At 46.6% G+C, this 17,024-nt stretch overlaps 4 protein-coding genes and 1 non-coding gene across 5 annotated transcripts; all 5 read right to left on the bottom strand.

Annotated features, from left to right (window-relative positions):
• Positions 1 to 5: 5 nt before the first annotated feature.
• On the bottom strand, positions 6 to 2,398 carry F4817DRAFT_353361 (uncharacterized protein). The gene is made up of 2 exons (XM_049305358.1): positions 826 to 2,398; positions 6 to 668 (listed from the first exon to the last, which is right to left on the bottom strand). Exons 1-2 carry the CDS (start codon positions 1,864 to 1,866, stop codon positions 252 to 254), a joined length of 1,458 nt encoding a protein of 485 aa, XP_049154039.1. The 5' UTR covers positions 1,867 to 2,398; the 3' UTR covers positions 6 to 251.
• F4817DRAFT_t150 lies at positions 2,371 to 2,441 on the bottom strand. The gene has a single exon. It is a non-coding gene; the product is annotated as a tRNA-Gly (tRNA).
• On the bottom strand, positions 2,418 to 5,775 carry F4817DRAFT_353359 (glycoside hydrolase family 31 protein). The gene is made up of 2 exons (XM_049305357.1): positions 3,725 to 5,775; positions 2,418 to 3,669 (listed from the first exon to the last, which is right to left on the bottom strand). The coding sequence occupies exons 1-2, from the start codon at positions 5,327 to 5,329 to the stop codon at positions 2,644 to 2,646; spliced, it is 2,631 nt and encodes an 876-aa protein (XP_049154038.1). The 5' UTR covers positions 5,330 to 5,775; the 3' UTR covers positions 2,418 to 2,643.
• A 3,797-nt stretch (positions 5,776 to 9,572) lies between these two features.
• Positions 9,573 to 11,155, bottom strand: F4817DRAFT_306791 (uncharacterized protein). The gene is made up of 4 exons (XM_049299858.1): positions 10,791 to 11,155; positions 9,787 to 10,734; positions 9,710 to 9,739; positions 9,573 to 9,653 (listed from the first exon to the last, which is right to left on the bottom strand). The coding sequence occupies exons 1-3, from the start codon at positions 11,026 to 11,028 to the stop codon at positions 9,735 to 9,737; spliced, it is 1,191 nt and encodes a 396-aa protein (XP_049154037.1). The 5' UTR covers positions 11,029 to 11,155; the 3' UTR covers positions 9,573 to 9,653; positions 9,710 to 9,734.
• Positions 11,156 to 12,767: 1,612 nt separating this feature from the next.
• F4817DRAFT_353354 (alpha/beta-hydrolase) lies at positions 12,768 to 15,314 on the bottom strand. The gene is made up of 2 exons (XM_049305356.1): positions 14,434 to 15,314; positions 12,768 to 14,354 (listed from the first exon to the last, which is right to left on the bottom strand). Exons 1-2 carry the CDS (start codon positions 14,659 to 14,661, stop codon positions 12,981 to 12,983), a joined length of 1,602 nt encoding a protein of 533 aa, XP_049154036.1. The 5' UTR covers positions 14,662 to 15,314; the 3' UTR covers positions 12,768 to 12,980.
• Positions 15,315 to 17,024: the final 1,710 nt, after the last annotated feature.

Here is a 17,024-nt window from a genome sequence, read left to right as displayed (position 1 = left end):
AGTTGGTGGGATCTTAAGAATGCGCTGGGCTATGGGCCACTGAGTACATTACCCCTAAACTTTACGCTCAGTGCTTCATTATATAAACCCTGTCCGACTCTAGTCTTGGTAGCCTTTATATGAAGGCTGCTATACTCATGCTCTAAAACAACAAAAAGGATGTACGTATATCCAGACCCTATCATATACCCAACGTCTCACAGTTACCAACTACCGAAATTATCCAGCACGATAAAAGCCATTGGCAAGTTCTATTCTACCTTACTCCCCCCACTCCGCGGCCTCTCGTCATCACTGATAGACTGGCCCTCTATCACCACTCCACCACCCCTATCCCTATCCCTATCCCTATCATCACCATCTCCACCTTTCCGGCGATCAAGCAACAGCCACAGACCAAAGACAATCGCGGTAGAGGGCAGCGTAAACGCCCAGTAAACCCAGAACCCTGGATTCTGGACGATGCCGGCAACGGACTCGGCGTGCCAGTCTAGCGACGGCAGCGCGAACAGCGCCGCGAAGAAAGTCGCGGGTAGAAACGCCATCGTCATTATCGCTACCGTTCGCATGCTTGAGCTGTCGTGCCGTGTCGCCTCCGCGATCCGCCGGCTCGCGTCTGCTAGGTCTGCGTGCGTTGCGGAGTCTTCGTGCGTTAGGAGCGCGAAGAGCTTTTGCGGCTCGTGTTAGCTGTGGTTCTTTCTTTGTCTATCATGGATATATATATATATATATATTTGCTCTACGTCTTGGGGGTAACGGGAGATAAGTTAAGGTAAGGAGGTAAGGAGGTAAGAACAGGAAAGACTCTTCTAAGAAGGATCTTACCACCGTTGACAGGCGCTCGGCGCGCTCCTTGAGGTATTTAAGATATTCTTGTGAGGCATGCATGCGTCTCCTTAACAGAGGTATCGCCGCGACCAAGCGGCGTGTGTTCTCATCTTCGACCGCGATACCATATCCAGCGTCCGGCAGCAGCGCGCTGTCGAGCACAAAGTCGAGGATACCGTCCACGAGGCGGAAATGCCGCTCGTTGTTGGCGATGTGGTTTAGCACCTCACCAACGTCCTTGATATAGACTGTAATCGACTCCATCCCTAGGCGCTCCTCGATACCGCTCGAGTGCCGGCTATAGCCCGTCTCACGCTCTGTGAGCCGTACCACGTGTGCGCGGTATGAGATTTCGCCGTCGAACATGCAGCACACGCTTAGAGCCGTTACGTATGCCAGCAGAAACGGCGAGCGCAAGTGTTCCTGGTGCCGCCGCAGCACGTTGACGAACCAGGCCGCGGGCGCGCTGCTGCTGAAGCTATGTTGCTGTCGTAGGATCCACAGGGCGTGTGTTTGTAGGGTCTGTTGGTTAAACGTCCATACCAATACAAAGTTAGACGTTCCGACATAGTACGTGTCGACATGTGCCGTCGCACCCTCCTCTTCTTGATCCTCGTCGTAATCTACGGAGGGAGAAGGGAAGTAATGAAAGCCATCATACTCGCTGCGCAGGAGCCACAGTGCCGCCGGGCTCATGTGCATCGCATCGACGAGCCCTAGGAAGATATCCTTGGTTACCCATAGCGAAGGAAAGGGGGTGGACCATGACTCCAGCCGGCTGTCTATTACGACTAGCTTGAGCGAGGCAGGCGGCGGCGTAGTTGTTACACTCTTGCAAGAGTCGCCACTAATAGGTTGTTCTCTGAAGAACTTGGGTAAGTGGCCGAGCTTCAAATCCTTCTCGATGTAGGTCGTCGGTTCCGGGGGCGAGGAATACACGGCGATGGCACGGAGCTTGGGATCGGGACCGAGCGCCGTGTCGCCATACCGCTGGAAGACCTCAAAGTTCTCACGGGCCAGCTGAGCAAACTCTTCCATACTGGTAGCACAGGAGACCCGGAGACGTCACTAGTATTATATCATAGTTCGGGTGAATACAACAGCAACATGGATGCCTTTTTCTTAGTTGATACTACGATAGAATATAGTGAAAATGAAGCACAGAAGCAATTGAGGCGTTGGCTATCAGTCACTCGGTTACCTCACGAGTAATCCTGTCTCCGGAAGGATGAGTAGCAGCGGGGGCTGAAACGGATGCAACTCAGCCAGCGATGTCTCCTCCTGACCCCAGCACATCTCCACCTCCATACTCTTACATCCCGGTAGCATTGTACTCAATGGTGTTAAGGTCTGGTGAGGGAACAGACAAGACACTAAGGGGTGCTCTTATATCTCCAAAATGTGCTAAAAAGAAATAGTTGTAAGAATAGAATGGTAGTAATAGATGATCAGTACTATAGGACATGCCGGCTAAGTATACCTAATAGATAAAAAGAAAAAAATAATGAATTAATTACACCAAGATTGATGTAGAAAAATAAATGCATCAGCCGCGAATCGAACGCGGGGCCCATCGATGGCAACGATGGATTTTACCACTAAACCACTGATGCTTAGATGTTAAAAATGCGGGACTTTTCCATACTTGTAGCAATGTAGCATCCCATGCCGCTATGTAGAAACAAGCGGGAATAACTTCTAGCGCCTATCACTCACCAGGTCACTACCTAAGTATCCGGGTGCTTTTCATCTTGCTACGAATTGAATACTATAAGTTTCTAAATAAGCCCACCTCTCTTTACTGCAACATTTCCTCTAGGAACTCTTCACATCAATGCCAATTTTCCAGATGCGCCGACCTTTCTCGTCGCGTCCCAAGTCCTGAAGATCCCCGCTGTTTTCCGATTTAACAGGGCGTTCTTCGCCAACGGGTAACACCAAAGTGACGCCGTTCTTAACCCACAACGGCTCGAATTGGCTGTATTTTTGTAATTCTACTTTGGCGCGGATCTCGTCGCTTGATGCGCCGTAGGAAATACTAATCTCGCAGAGCGTTGGCTTTTCCACGGGACTTACACCATTGTCCTCAAGCCATGTGTTGTGGAACCATTTCGTCTCCGCGAGCGTGTTGGCAGACGCTGAGAGTTCATTGCCCTTAGGCCAGTGAGGGTATTGAGCTAGTGGCGGAGGGAAGACCTCAACCGCTCGGTAATCATCATTCCCCATACCTGGGAATTCCGGGTCCTCATCGGCGAGACATGTAGTCGGCCTGGGTTTTCCTATAGGGATAGCAGACCCGATGCGCGCAAGAACGGGGATCGAGCTATGCCAAGTCGAAGAAATCTCGTGCCACCTACCGGCTTCGAGGTATTGATACGGCGCCGAAATGTTCAAAAACCCCGGATCGCTCCCGCTTTGATTTGGGAGATAGACCTTTGCACTTGAGACTCCGGGTTCATAGACGCCTGCGATGAGTAGAGCATCCCCGAACCAGTATTGCGAGTCCCCTTTGAGTAGCTCCTTAGTCCAAACTATAGGGTCAGACTCATAACCCCAGCCGGTCCATCGTTGAGGCGGAATTGCCTCCCGATGGGACTTCAGCATGAGGGAGTACGTATACGGCACTAATTCGTATCTGCGCTGTATCGCGTCTCGAATAATTGGCGTTACGGATGGATATTGCCACGGCTCAATGACCTCGCCTATCAAGTTATCGTCTGGATTGGTCTTGTAACAATTGATAGCGAACCGTGGTGAGTGGATGCCAAGTTGTATCCAACGAACGAGATGCTCTGGCGTCGGCTGAGGACCTTCGAACCCGCCAATGTCATGGCCATAGCACTTTATAAATGAGACAAAGGACTTTTAGGTGTGATAAGACTAACTTGACACTTACCTGAAGTAGAGAGAAACCTGCGTTTAACGCCAACGCATTTGCACCTTTCATCCCTTCCCAGCTTGTTACGTTGTCGCCGCTCCACGAACTGGCGCAATATCGCATGGTACCTGCTGTCGCGCTACGAGTGAGAACAAATGGACGGACCTCTGGTTCGGCTTCAATTGTCGCATCATGAGAGCTCTTCCCCACGAGCTCGGTATGTAGTGCTCTACCCCAGAGTCCAACATGTTTACGAGATTCACCGGGCGGTACGGTGACAGTCTCGAGAGCGCATTGCCAATCGTCGTTAGGGAGGTTGTATTCGTTATTATCATTCCACATGGCATCGATCCCAACCTCCTTAAGAGCCTTTACCCCATTATACCACCAGTTGTATCCCGCCTTGGATGTGAAGTCAAGATGACTACCTTCTCCACTCTCTCCTCCCCCGGCGCTCCAAAGTCGCGTGACTGCAGTAGTTGAAGTATTCGGGTCCTTGAAGAAAGCACCAGACTGCGAAAGCTCTGCATACGCCGGATGATTTGCGAGGACATACGGCTTAACGTTCGCTAGAAGACGAACACCATGCTTGTGGCACTGGCGTGTGAATTCCCGCGGATCCGGGAAACGGTGATGGTTCCAAGTGAAAACATTCCTAGTCTTGGGCTCGGTTTCGGCTACTGTATATCCCGAGCTCATCTGGAAAGCTGAGCACGGCATACCATGTTTTTCACAGTTCTTGAAAAAGTTGAGGATCGAGTCACAAGCGCGCGGAGAATCTTCCATGCTATATTTCATGCCGCCACCGATGTAGCCCATCATGTACCGAGGGACAAGCAATGGAAAGCCTACCAGTTCGGCATAAGATCGAACAATGTCCGCCACTGTCCTCCCAACGATGAGGTACTCTTCAAGCCCACCGTGAGCCTGCCGATAGACCTTGTAGTGACCCCACATTCCATCTAATTCGGATCCAACAGCCCAAGTCGCTCGGGCATGAGAAGTCGAAAAAATGCCCACGCAGCCATTGGGAGTGACATTGATCAATAGAGGGATATGCTTGTACAAGGGGTCCGTCCGGTAGGCATCGTATCCAAAGGTATCACTTGCTGTTATATTAAACCCCCGACCGCTTAGATCCATTGGTGCGGCCTTCTCTCCGAGTCCGACATGCAGACTATCCGACTTGTAAGTCGTGTAATGAGCAATGCCGGAGCCATCCACAGCGTATGATCGGAAGTCTAGGTCACGGTGGATCGGCTTCTGCTGGTCATCTAGAAAGAGAGAGACAATTGGTGTGTTTGACCAATTAAGATCAACTTTGACGTATCCGAGTTTTATAGTTTGAGAACGTTTATCCACGTTAACATTGATCTCGGGAGTAACACCGCCAAGGATAGGTCCCGGACGCTTTGCGCTGGGATGTGGTGGTAATAGGTGTTGAGCGGTTGTGAAAGTGGTGCGAAATACATTTGGACGCAGCGCTTCGAATCTGAAATTGCACGTCTCGTGGCTATTCTTGCCTTTGGAGAGGAGTGTTAGGGAGGGAGTCTTCTCCGAGCTAGTCTCGTGCGAAGTGTCCAACACATAGTTGGTTGGTATATATTCGTACTGCTTGAACATCTTTGGGGTTTATACACAACAGATGGTAAGTGAGCGATGGGAAAAAGGTGTCAGAGAACTTGATTTTCGAGAAGCCATATGACTTCTAATAAGAGTCACCTGGAGTAGAATTGAGACAGGGGTCTAGCATGGAATAGAGTCTCGAATATGTTCATCGCAAGTTCCTACTAGGATTCCGAGTAAATATAGGCAGTACCGTATTGATAGCTCAAGTATTAAAGTTACTAAGACTTAGGTAGGTACCTAAAGTTGAGATTACATAAGAAAACCCCGATGAAGGTTTAAAAGAGAATCCCTTTCGGAGGCAGGCGGAGCGGGGATGGAGATGATCCAAGTTGGAGAAGACACCGCGAGGTCTGAAAACCAGACTATTATCCCACATGACTATGTCTAATGCATACCTAATGTTTATGCCTCTTACTCCGCAAGAACTTCTATGCGGGGCTCCGATCACTTAGACCACCCAAGCACGGCATTTCACGACGGCGGGAGGGACTTGGCTCTTTAACGTCGCCGCATCCGTGATTGGTGCTATTTTGAAGTTGTTGCGTAGCCGGATTAACCAATCACGGTCGAGAATGGGCCAGGTTGGCCTTCCTCGGACAGAGATAGGCCGGCGGTACCGGTTCAAGCTTGGCATATTGCCGTAGCCCCCGGCGCCGGATGTTTCGATGGAAGATATCCAGTGCAAGAATAATCCATTAGGCGCATACGTCATCCCGTATTTAGGAATAGCTACCTTACTTAGGTACGTAATGGAGTTCATATGTCAATTCTAGATCCGAAATAGGAGTTCGACGTCGGCTTGCCAATGAGCTAGTCTAAGATAGGGTTAACTGAGCGTTGGGGAGTGATCTTGTTGAAGCCCCTTCTCCTATAGAGGTAGCTTATATCGCCGAAATAGGGGCGAAATAAGCTCTTACAATTATCAAATATAGATCAAGCTTAATGATATAGAACCCCTATGTCTGCTTTGAGTTGTTATTTTACGAAGAACAAAATATAGGTTCAAGTTAAGTATCTTAGGTACATTAGGAGGTAGTTACCTACCTAGGTAGGTAGGTACTCAATTATGCTAACTCAAGAGTAGACAACTTCTTATCATCTAGTTAGTATTTACATCCAATAGACAGCCCGGTGCTTCTTCTCTAGAAACTGGCACTATATCTTCTTCTCCGTCCTCTTCTTCCGGTTCTGAGCCGCTACCTTCAGACTCAAATCCGGACTCGTAGTAATCTCCTCCTGCCTCAAACTCATAGCCAGGTCTTAGGAGACAGCAAATCTCATGACAGCCACATTTTATTGCCAATGTAAACGCTGACTCCCCCTCCGCACTCACCGCATTTGCGTTTGCTCCTCGTTCTAGTAGCATCTTGGCTATCCCGTATTCCCTCTGGCAGACTGCTGTTAGCAACGGCGTAAACCCATCATTGTCCGATCTTTCAGTATCAGCCCCTGCTTTGAGTAACGTCCGCACGAGTTCTTCGTCGCCGCCAAGAACAGCAAGATGGAGAGGCACAAACCCTACGCGGGTCTTAATGTTTAAATCGGCCCCCTTCTCAATTAGTATCTCGGCTGCGTTTCGTTCTCTATAATCAGCAGCGAGGGAGAGCGGAGTGTTCCCTAGCCTGTCAATTGCGTTGATATCGGCTCCCGCTTCCAGAAACATTCTAACCATATCACATTTACCGAAATTAGATACTATATGGAGTGCAGTCCTGTCCTTCCTGCCTCCAGGTTTATTGACGTCGGCTCCATTGTCGAGAAGCAACCGGCAGATTTCCTTTTGATACCAGCCAGCTGCTACGGAGAGGGGGGTCATATTTCCCCTTTGGTACCCGTCAAGATCCAACCCGTCTGAAAGAAGAGCCTGGACTTTGTCGATACGGCCTCGACATATAAGGTCTAGAGCACCGGTAGCTGCGAATTCGTAGTCCCCTTTCTCTTCTGCCTGTTGTTTTTTCCATGCCTCGAGAGATGGGTTTTTTTTATCCTGTTCCACCCGCTTAACTATTGCGTCCCCGCCATGGGTTTTCTCTTTTAAGATTTGTTTTACCGATTCATGATCCATCCAACATGCTGCCTCTAAAGGGGTCCACTCATCTGCATTGACCACATCAGCTTTAGCACCTCGCTCGAGGAGCAGTCGTACCATATCATCCCGTCCATTCAATGCAGCAGCGTGAAGCGGCGTGCGCTGTAAATTGTCCTTGGGATTAATTTCAGTAGCTTTATCAAGAAGCAGCCTCATAATCTCTTCAACTCCATTGTAAGCAGTGGCGTGAAGTGGAGTTATTCCATCTCGATTGCCTAAATCAGGCTTCGCTCCCCGATCTAGAAGTAACTTCACTGTGTCTTTATATTCACCTGGTGCGGTCCAATACAAAGCAGTGTATCCGTACTCATCGGCCGAATCAACATCGGCTCCGTTATCTAACAGCTTAGTTGCTATTCCTTGATAGCCTGATGGGGCTGCCGAGTCAAGTGGCGTCCATCCCCATTTACTCTTTAGTTTTGGATCAGCCTTATGGTCTAGCAGCTTTTCTACCACAGCTTCTAGGCCTGCCTCTGCCGCATAATGTAAAGGCGTCGATCCATCTCCATCTCTTGCGTCAATGTCGACATTTGCTTCAGTAATAAGTATTTCGATCACCCCTAGGCTATCAGGGGCAATCGCGCAGTGTAACACTGTTCGTTTATCCTTGTCTCGGGCTGATACATCGCTCCCCCGATATATTAGTAGCCTAACTAGTTCCTCATGCCCTCCCATCGCTGCCATCATTAATGCCGTTCGGCCCTTGTCGTCACAAATATTAACATCGGCGTCTTCTTCGATGAGAACAGTGGCTATATCTCGTAAGCCAAGCTGTGACGCGAACCATAAACCATTAGTATTTCTAGCATAGACCTGACTCCGCCCACGGAACTTGTAGTTGTTATCCTTTATGGATTTTGCTTGAACGGCACTGAGGAGTAATCCCTCAACTCCGAGGAAGTTAAGAATATGGTCTTTAAGTGCCAATTCAAGCCTACCACGCACGTGCTCCCCCCAATGTTGTGCTGCATATGAGTAGAACAGGTTCTTATCTAGGCGGTTTGCGAAAGAATCGTCATCGTTACAAGGTCCGTTGGAAAAGATATCATCAGAAATATATGAGAGGCAAATTTCTGCCAGGTCCGCATCAATATCGAATGGAATTTTTGCACAACAGGTGCTAACAAGGTACTCCTTCACAGTCGCATGTGCAAGGGCGACAAGCCTAGTCTTTGACTCGATAATGACAAGACCATGGCAAGCGGTCAGCATGTCCTGTTCTCGAATATTGAATTCGCCCCTTGACCTAGCTCGGGGAGATTTAGCGCCTATAAAGCCACTCATAGCCAATGCGTCTTGTATTTCTTCGAAACGAAGGGGTCTCTTCGCACGCAGAACCCAACCGAGTGTGCGGAATCCAAGACGCCGTCGTATTCCCATATTGTCACTCGAGTTGATACGGTCCATTGCCTCATCATAGAACTGTTCCTCAGTCTTTCCTGGCTGACGCAGAGCCTCGCGAACATCGCCGGGTGACAAATACTGCTGTATTTCGTCCATTTGTAGTCGGACCAAGTTGAATCTGCAAAACAAATAGGCAATTAGCTTAGCCGGTATAAAAATTATAGATCAGTCAGATTTAAGACTTACATGCCGGAGTATTTGTCAAGAATTCCGTTGATGATTTCGTCTCTAGAAAGATTGCCATTTTCGATCCACCTTTGTAAATAAGTGCTCCCGTGCTGCTCATCATTTATTCTCCAGTCAATATAACTCTTTACGTCATCTGGTAAGGGAGATATCTCCATTGCTTTGAAATAAGCCCCTAACCGTGCTGCGTCCTCCTTTAAACAGTCAACTGCACCGACGTGCCGTGATGTGAATAGCAGGTGTACATTAAAGGAGAGTAGCGTCTTCACAAACGTATCGCGTACGCTCATGTGATTCTCGTCGTATTCGATACATTCGTCTAGGGCATCAACCACGATAAAAGTGTGGTTTAAATTGCCGAGAAGTTTTCGGATGAGTGACTTGTATTCGGACAGCCCTGGGATTCTCCCTTGATAAGAGTAGCTATCGTAGAAAGACTCAGCATCCTTCATAAGGGGGTTAGGTCGATGGAATGGAAGTTCTGTCAGTTGTCTTGCAATGCTTGATATAAACCATATTGCAGTCTGCTGGCCTTCATCCGCAATGCTGCAGTATATATAGGCAATGCCAATTTTGTCCTTGGGGTTTTGGAAAGCATTTCTAAGTCTTCTTTCCTCGAGATGTGTCACAATTTGAGACCTATACAGTTCCACTGGTTATGATTTATAGTGTATAACGGAGCATAAAATACTTACGCAATAAATGTCTTTCCAGCCCCAGCTAAACTGCTGTTAGTTTGGTACCATATATAAAGTTAAACGGTTTAACTTACGCAATCCAGTACAGCACAAGACTCTGGCGTTATCAGTTGGACGTTCCCTTTCCCATTCCCTCCACTCCCTGAAGTTCTCATTGTCCAATACCCATTGCCCTATATTGGGCATTCGCCGGGCTGAATATTGTTGCTGCTTCTCTCTATAGGATGTATCCACTGATATGGAGGTCAGAATCCTATCGTCTTTGTTCTGCTTGATCCATTTGAAGAGGTTGATTTGCATGTCTCTTTCAACTTGCTCGTCTAACCTCTTGCGAGCACTTTCAAATGATTCCTTACTCATAACCCACGACTCGCTGACTGCTTTACGAAGTGTTGATTTGTCTAAATGCTCTAGGCTCGCATTTAGGAAGTTGGTAGTCTCTATTAGGAATTCGCATGCTCGTTCTACCAGTTGGGAACTATTATCGAGTTCGCGGAGATTCTCGAGAAATGGCCCATAGTCATTCAACGCTTCTAATTGTTGTATAATATCTTCTCCCTGCTCGTGCACGTCCATGGCAGCCGAAAGAACTAGCTGCAAGCCGTTGGCGGCGATTTTCACGGGTGAAAAAGATGCAGCATCCGCACTGAAGGAAACGACCCCGAGAACCATTCTAGTGACGGGGTATAGCTTCGCTGCATAGTGTGTTAATTTCCCACGTGTCGTCTCGTCTCGTAGGAACCGTTGTCTGGCCACAACTCCTTCAATATACTCCCCGAACACTATCCCGGATTCTGGTGAAGTGCCAGCTTTCTGCATAGCCTTTATCATATCCTCAGTATCAAACTCAACTCCTTGGTTTTTATTACGTCTTTCATGCTCGATAATTGTGTTATTACGTCTTTCATGCTCGATAATTGTGTTATTGAGCCTTTCTGTGGCGTCCTCCAACTTCGATTTGATCACCTTGACTTTGTCTTGGCTCAAATGTTCGGTACTGAAAAGCTGGAGCCCGATATTCCCTGTTAAGGTATAAATACTCTGACTCTATGAATATCAAAGTTTAAGGTAGGATTACCTAGCGACGATCTTGAATCAGAGACATCCTCCCCAAGCCTATTTCTTATAATTTGATCTTGAGAGGCTAAAGTAACAGGCAGAGAGTGGCTATCTCGAGTTACGGTAGGCGGTTGATTTTTGTACAGTGTAGAAGGGCGGCTGAGCGAGCTCTCTCCCGGACTACCCGTCTCAGGTAAGTTTGGCAATTCTCTTCGAAAGATCTTCCGAAAAAGCCTGCGTTTAGAAAATGGAGCCATGATAGACGGTGCGAGTATGAATGAAGATTCGAGGTCGAAACACTCGGATAGATGGAGTTCAAGGCTCGAGGATTGCGCGATTTTTATGTAAACCAGGGTAAAGAGGAGAAGAGTGGCCAGCTGAAAGGTAATGAAACCTAATAATCAGTTATGGTTATCTCCCCAATTACCATTTAGTTACACCACAGCCTGGCTGCCCTGATTGGTTACAAATGCATATACCAAGCTGTCAAGTTATCTGTATAAGCCTATAGTTAGATATACATTTACCCGTAACTTCTTCGAGTGATCTAGGGCTAGACAGCCGTACTCTTTTAAGCGTATTATTTGCAACAGCCTTATACGTACCTAAGGTATTTATATATTAAAGAGTACCTTAGTTTAGAGTTTGCCTTATATAGTAGCTCAGCTGATTATGTAACGTAATGAGTTAGGTTATTGAGGCTAGCTCTGTGACAATAGTTAAACATATTAATTATAAGTCTAGGTTGTAAATAAATTGATAGTACTCTCACGAAATTATGCTAGTTTAATTTATTATCTGGTTGGGAACATCCCTTAGCAAAGACCCTCAAACTAAAAAGTCGGATCGTTTATAAGGTAGCTTAAAGAATAAACCCCTTCCTTGGATGTTTCTGTTTTAGTGGATTCTCGGTATTAACAAATGACTTGTTATGACTTTCTTAACTCCACTTGATTAATAGACACTAGTATGCCTAAAGTTTCCGCATAGAGCGAAGTATGACTTAATCCCTAGTTAGACTTGTCCAAAATTAGATGCTGTCATTCTACTACAAAACATCGATTTGATGTCGTCAGAATCAGGTGCTTTATTAATTACCGCGCAGCTCTATACTGGTCACTTGAGTAGGATATAAGGGACTGACTGGTGTATGACTTATATGAAGACTGAGCGTGATTCGTGAAAACCCTTGGAAGGATTTGATATGTAAATATTTCCATATGCCACAGAATCTTTGTAGCGTACCTACCTATATAGAGGTTTTGTTTACATTAGGAGATGGTGACGAGATCAGTCAAAGGTATATAAAATACATATTTTCTAATTGAAGACGTTCGTTGGAGAATTATCTGGACTCTATCTAGGTTAGACAACGTCTTATGAACTTCACCATATTGATGTTAGGTCTGGATTAGCTCGCCTGGGCCTTCGTAATCCAGACTAACAACTGGAGGCTTTGAAATGGTCTGCTTGGATAGGCCAATATGTGAAAAAATTATGGACCTTATCCTTAGAATAGCTATACTAAGCCTCTAGCTCTTAATGTACGCATTGCTACTGAGATAGCTCGCCAACTATTACACCCGACATGTTGGCGACTCTCTTGGAAGTCGTACTGGCTCGGGAGGGTAGTTATGTCACCAGCTACTCATGTGAGACCTTTACTCACGAAGAAAAAGCAAGTGTCACCTACAAACCAGCTATGTGAAGGTGATGCTAATTATTAATTTGTGGTTTTTGGAAATGTGAGTTATGATGTTAGCGTTCTGTTGAATATCTTCTATGTATGGCCGCGCGGCGGATGTATTATTACGAAGGAACTTAATCTTGTCACTGTTTAATTGTTCTATAAAATATTTCAATTCAAAGGTAGGATTTGAAGTATGCTATGAAAAACAATATTGCGGAAATGATTACATCGTTAACGGGAATGCAGGATACCCCGAGAAACCTTTCCTCAAATCATTTAAAAAGGGGGAGGTTCGCCTTCCGTTGGTTAACAAAATAAATAATTTAATTATTCAAAAGGGTATCACTAGCCTAGACCTATCTATCTCTAAGCCAACCCAATTAATCTTACGCCTCTATTATACGGAGTATTGGATCTATCTATTCCCAACCGTCCCAAGAAGCATATTGGAAGCCCTGACAGAGGTTACGCTTGCGTTTCCCAACACCAAGATAGAGCACTGTGTGACTCTAATTCCCCTTATTGCCGTATATCGACACCGATGCTCGCAAAATATTGACAATGGGTTTGGGTGTCTGGCGCTACGGTTTCCATGGTCGTATTGCCGCCTGTCTGAAACAAGAGCCGGTTCTGTTTTCCCTCGTTCCATTTCTTCCAAACTGCCGAGCCGGGGTGTCGATGCGTATTCGGATCAAATGTACGGATGAAACTCGTCCAATACGCTTGAATGACGGGGATGACTGGAACGTTAATGCCGTCATTCACATAACTCGCCGGTACACCCCCAACATTCCCCGGACCCCAGATTGCTGCCAGCTCTACAGTATGAGGCACACCTAGCCCCTGGGCGACTTGGTCCGGATCTTCGACGTTGTAGCGGTAATTGTATGAGTGGCCAACTCCGTATTTCCTCATTGCTGAAGATATGTATAGTCCCGGACACGTATACCTCATATCACCATAAACGTCGCTGACCTGGCGCCAGTAGCAGCCGGTGCTAGGGCAGGTGTCATTCTTATTTGGATACATGGAGCTGATCTTGTCTAGTTGATCTTGAGTTAAATATGGAAACTGAGCACGCAGAAATGCCTGGCTTTCAGCAAGCGTCGATGTGCTCCTTGGTGTGAAGACTGTCCCCCCATTGGTATCATCGCCGTAGATCACGGGGATCTTGACAAACTTGCCTTTGGCGAATGAGTTATACGTGTAGTCCGTGAGAAAGTCGTAGTCGAGTACCGGGTTCCAAGAATACAATGGCTTCGACAACTCACCTGGATAAGGCAAGCCTGTATTTTGGCTCTGGAGTTGTGTAGCAGTCTTATTTCTCAGACAGTCGAGAGAATTAGAACCCGAGCATCCGACAAGGGCCGAGAAATTATTATAAAGGTACTGACTCTCATCGACGGTAAGGACCGTGGCGAATGATACCGACTCGGCCGCAGCGGCGTGGAACAAGTCGGTCTTCTTGCCATCGTATGCTACCATTTGAAGACTGATGCTAGCGGCGCCCGCCGAGTCGCCGCCTAAAACCACGTGTCCCGGATCACCACCAAACTGGGATATGTGGTTGTGTACCCACTCAAGTGCTTTCCGCTGATCGCGCAGACCATTATTAGGCGTAATATTATCCCCATCAGTGATAAATCCATACGGGCCTACACGATAATTGAAGGTGACAACGACAATGGAGTTCCCGCTAGCTTCAATCAGACCGGATCCATTAAGATTCGGATTGCTGAGAACATTGAATCCTCCGCCCTGGATAAAGAAGTATACGGGTAAATTGGAGTTCTGAGTCGCGCCGGTCGGCGCATACACATCGAGAAACAAGCAATCTTCTGCATGGCTACTGTCTGGCGGGGAGTTGCTTGTTGACAGGCAAAGCTTCCCATGCTATTATAAAGGCAAGGTCTTAGCAATGGGTTCTTCTATATGAATTTAGAGCTATAAATTCCAGCTAGGAAACACGTACCTGATCAGCTACTTGTGTTGTGTTGTTGCATGGCGGATCCTGCGGAGGCATAAACCTCAGGTTACCGACCGGCGGCGCGGCGTACCGCATGCCAAGCCATTGCGTGATGCCGTTCGGCGTAGCTACGCCGACATACTTGTTGCATGTCAAATCGACAGCAGTATCAACAGCGACTACAAGGCAGCACAAGTGGCACAGCACGAGAATAGCTACCTTTATCGTGATCATTGAAGCTCCACGGGCCTCGGAAACCTCCGAGCGAGAACTCGACGATATGTAGCGTGGATTAGGGAGGGAATGTAGGAGAGCGGCATTACCCAGGATCTAGGTATCGCGGCCTTCATATACTTGGTATACGAGGAGAGCATCACTGGAGATAGGGTACTGTATGGAGACCAGAGGGCGGGCTAATAAGCATTCCACGACATCATCTGACGGGATTCCACTCCGCCTTACGCCCTCTAGCTCCGAGGTCTGTTCTCACCTCCCTGAGCTCCCTGTCTCCATGTCCCATGTCTCCCATGTCTCCCTTTTTTGAGGTCTGAGGCTGCGTGACCCTGCAAGCTGACGGCATTCTAAGTTGTTGGACAGCCTGTGCATATTCTCTCGGGCCTAGACTAAAAAGCGCGAGTAGCGTGAGCAATCAACAGTATGGCCGCGTGACTTATAGACTGTAGGAATTCGGGTGTAGATGGTAACATTTAAGCGCCGCCGTTGTGCGGGTCGCGGAACGCCATGCAGACGGCATGTTGACTCGAGATACCTAGAGAGATGCAAAATTTGGAGAAGTAGAAGTAAAGAAGAAGTACTAGGTACTATGTATTGGAAGTATTCGGCATCGGATAGGTATGGGTTTGTGGGGGAACAGGGGAATAAACTTTTTAGAATTGATGTGCTGTGATGGGTGCAGGGGTGATGGGTGATGGTCCTTGCGAACCGTAAACTCAATCCAGCGATTCATCGAAATGTGGGACTCTTATGGGGAACCCCAGAACAAAGTTTTGTCTATCTTCGCCCAATCGGCACTTAGGGCTGTTAAGCTAACGTACCAAATAGGTTCCGATGGTGGTACAACGTGCTACGTTAGGTACCTAGTAACTACCTAACGTATAAAAACAGTTAAATCTTGGCTCCCCTTGCAGATGGCTTGCATATATCGATAGGGGGATTGTCATTAATACGTTAATACGAGAGATTGGTAAACATTTAGGTAAATATTGTTTAGGTACCTACCTATTGCTCTTTCTGTTCGGATGTTGTAAGCTACCTCTACCGAATTTACTTACCTATCTTCTACTAAACTTAGCCAAGAGATGACCAAGATATCTACCTAGCAATAGCCGCGTAAGTTCTTACGCATAAAACACATAAAACACATAATCATTGACCCTTCAGTAAATTACCCTTCCAGCATCTTACGACCCTTCGATCCCACCCTGTCAAGCATTTTTAATAATTACCTAAGGCCCTTGCCTTGACTTAGACGCGACGTGATTATGCAAACGTATGAGCCGAATTCGCTAGTCTCTTAGTACGCGACTGTGCCGTTGCTTTTGAGTTCGGATAGTTCGTGTTTATACTGTAGTATCTCTTGGCGACATCTTGCAGATCGGATCTTCAAACCTGTTGAGTTTTCTCAGGTTAGAATGCAGGTACTTACTTAAAGTATATATAAAGTATATAATACCTATCACAAACAAGAGCCGCTGTCTCGCATCAATTTCTCGGATTATCTGAAACTTGTAAAGACGTGTTTGCCTGTAAAGCTCGGCTAAAACACTTAAGCGTGTTAGGAATGCAGCCCGATTCGGTGGAAATAAGGCCCAAACTTGACTATTTGCTCTGTTAGTTGATGTGGCATTAGGTACCAACATATACGACAGCCCCTGGCCTATGCAGATTACCGACGTCAATTTCCTGTTCTAATACTATAAATACCTTGGTAATTTACCAAGGCAAGCCAGTGTACACCCCGAACGTTGCATCTCGTACAACCTTGCCTATGTAGCCATCTTTTCAACCCCCCATACATGTATTAATTTTATTCCACATAGCATTTATCAGCATTATGTGGGAAATTTTCATATCATATCTTAGCTGTGGCATGTTAAAGATAAAATTCAAGTCATGCAATGAAGATTCACCATATATGTATGTCTTTACAAATGCTTCTACAACCCTATTACTTAATTGTTATAACAAATGTCTCCGTTCGTCCCGAAGGCGCAGCAGTCTTAAGCAATTGTCAAAGCTCCTAATGCTTTTCAAATACGATCAATTATCATTATCTCATACGCTCTTCATCATGTTATTTTATCACATAGTCGTATCCATACACCGTAGCCAACACACACATTGATCTAATATGTAAATGTGGCTGTTTTCTTTAAGCACATGCATATATTCTGGCTTAGATGAACAATAACGATGACTATTTACGCTATCCTCAGCCGCGTAAAAGGTAATATTTATCACCGTGGTCTCCTATTCCGGATGCGAGACGTCGAATTGAAAAACAAATTACAAGACATTCTTAGGCTAATACCTTATGATAGCTCCATTTTCTCCTTGGTCTTCAAAGTCATAAGACA

The sequence above is a fragment of the Daldinia loculata genome (assembly GCF_022478755.1).
Source record: "Daldinia loculata strain CBS 113971 unplaced genomic scaffold F4817scaffold_93, whole genome shotgun sequence".
Taxonomy (NCBI): domain Eukaryota; kingdom Fungi; phylum Ascomycota; class Sordariomycetes; order Xylariales; family Hypoxylaceae; genus Daldinia; species Daldinia loculata.
The sequence above is the reverse complement of the archived record's forward strand: the minus strand, read 5'-3'. Positions and strand labels throughout refer to the sequence as shown.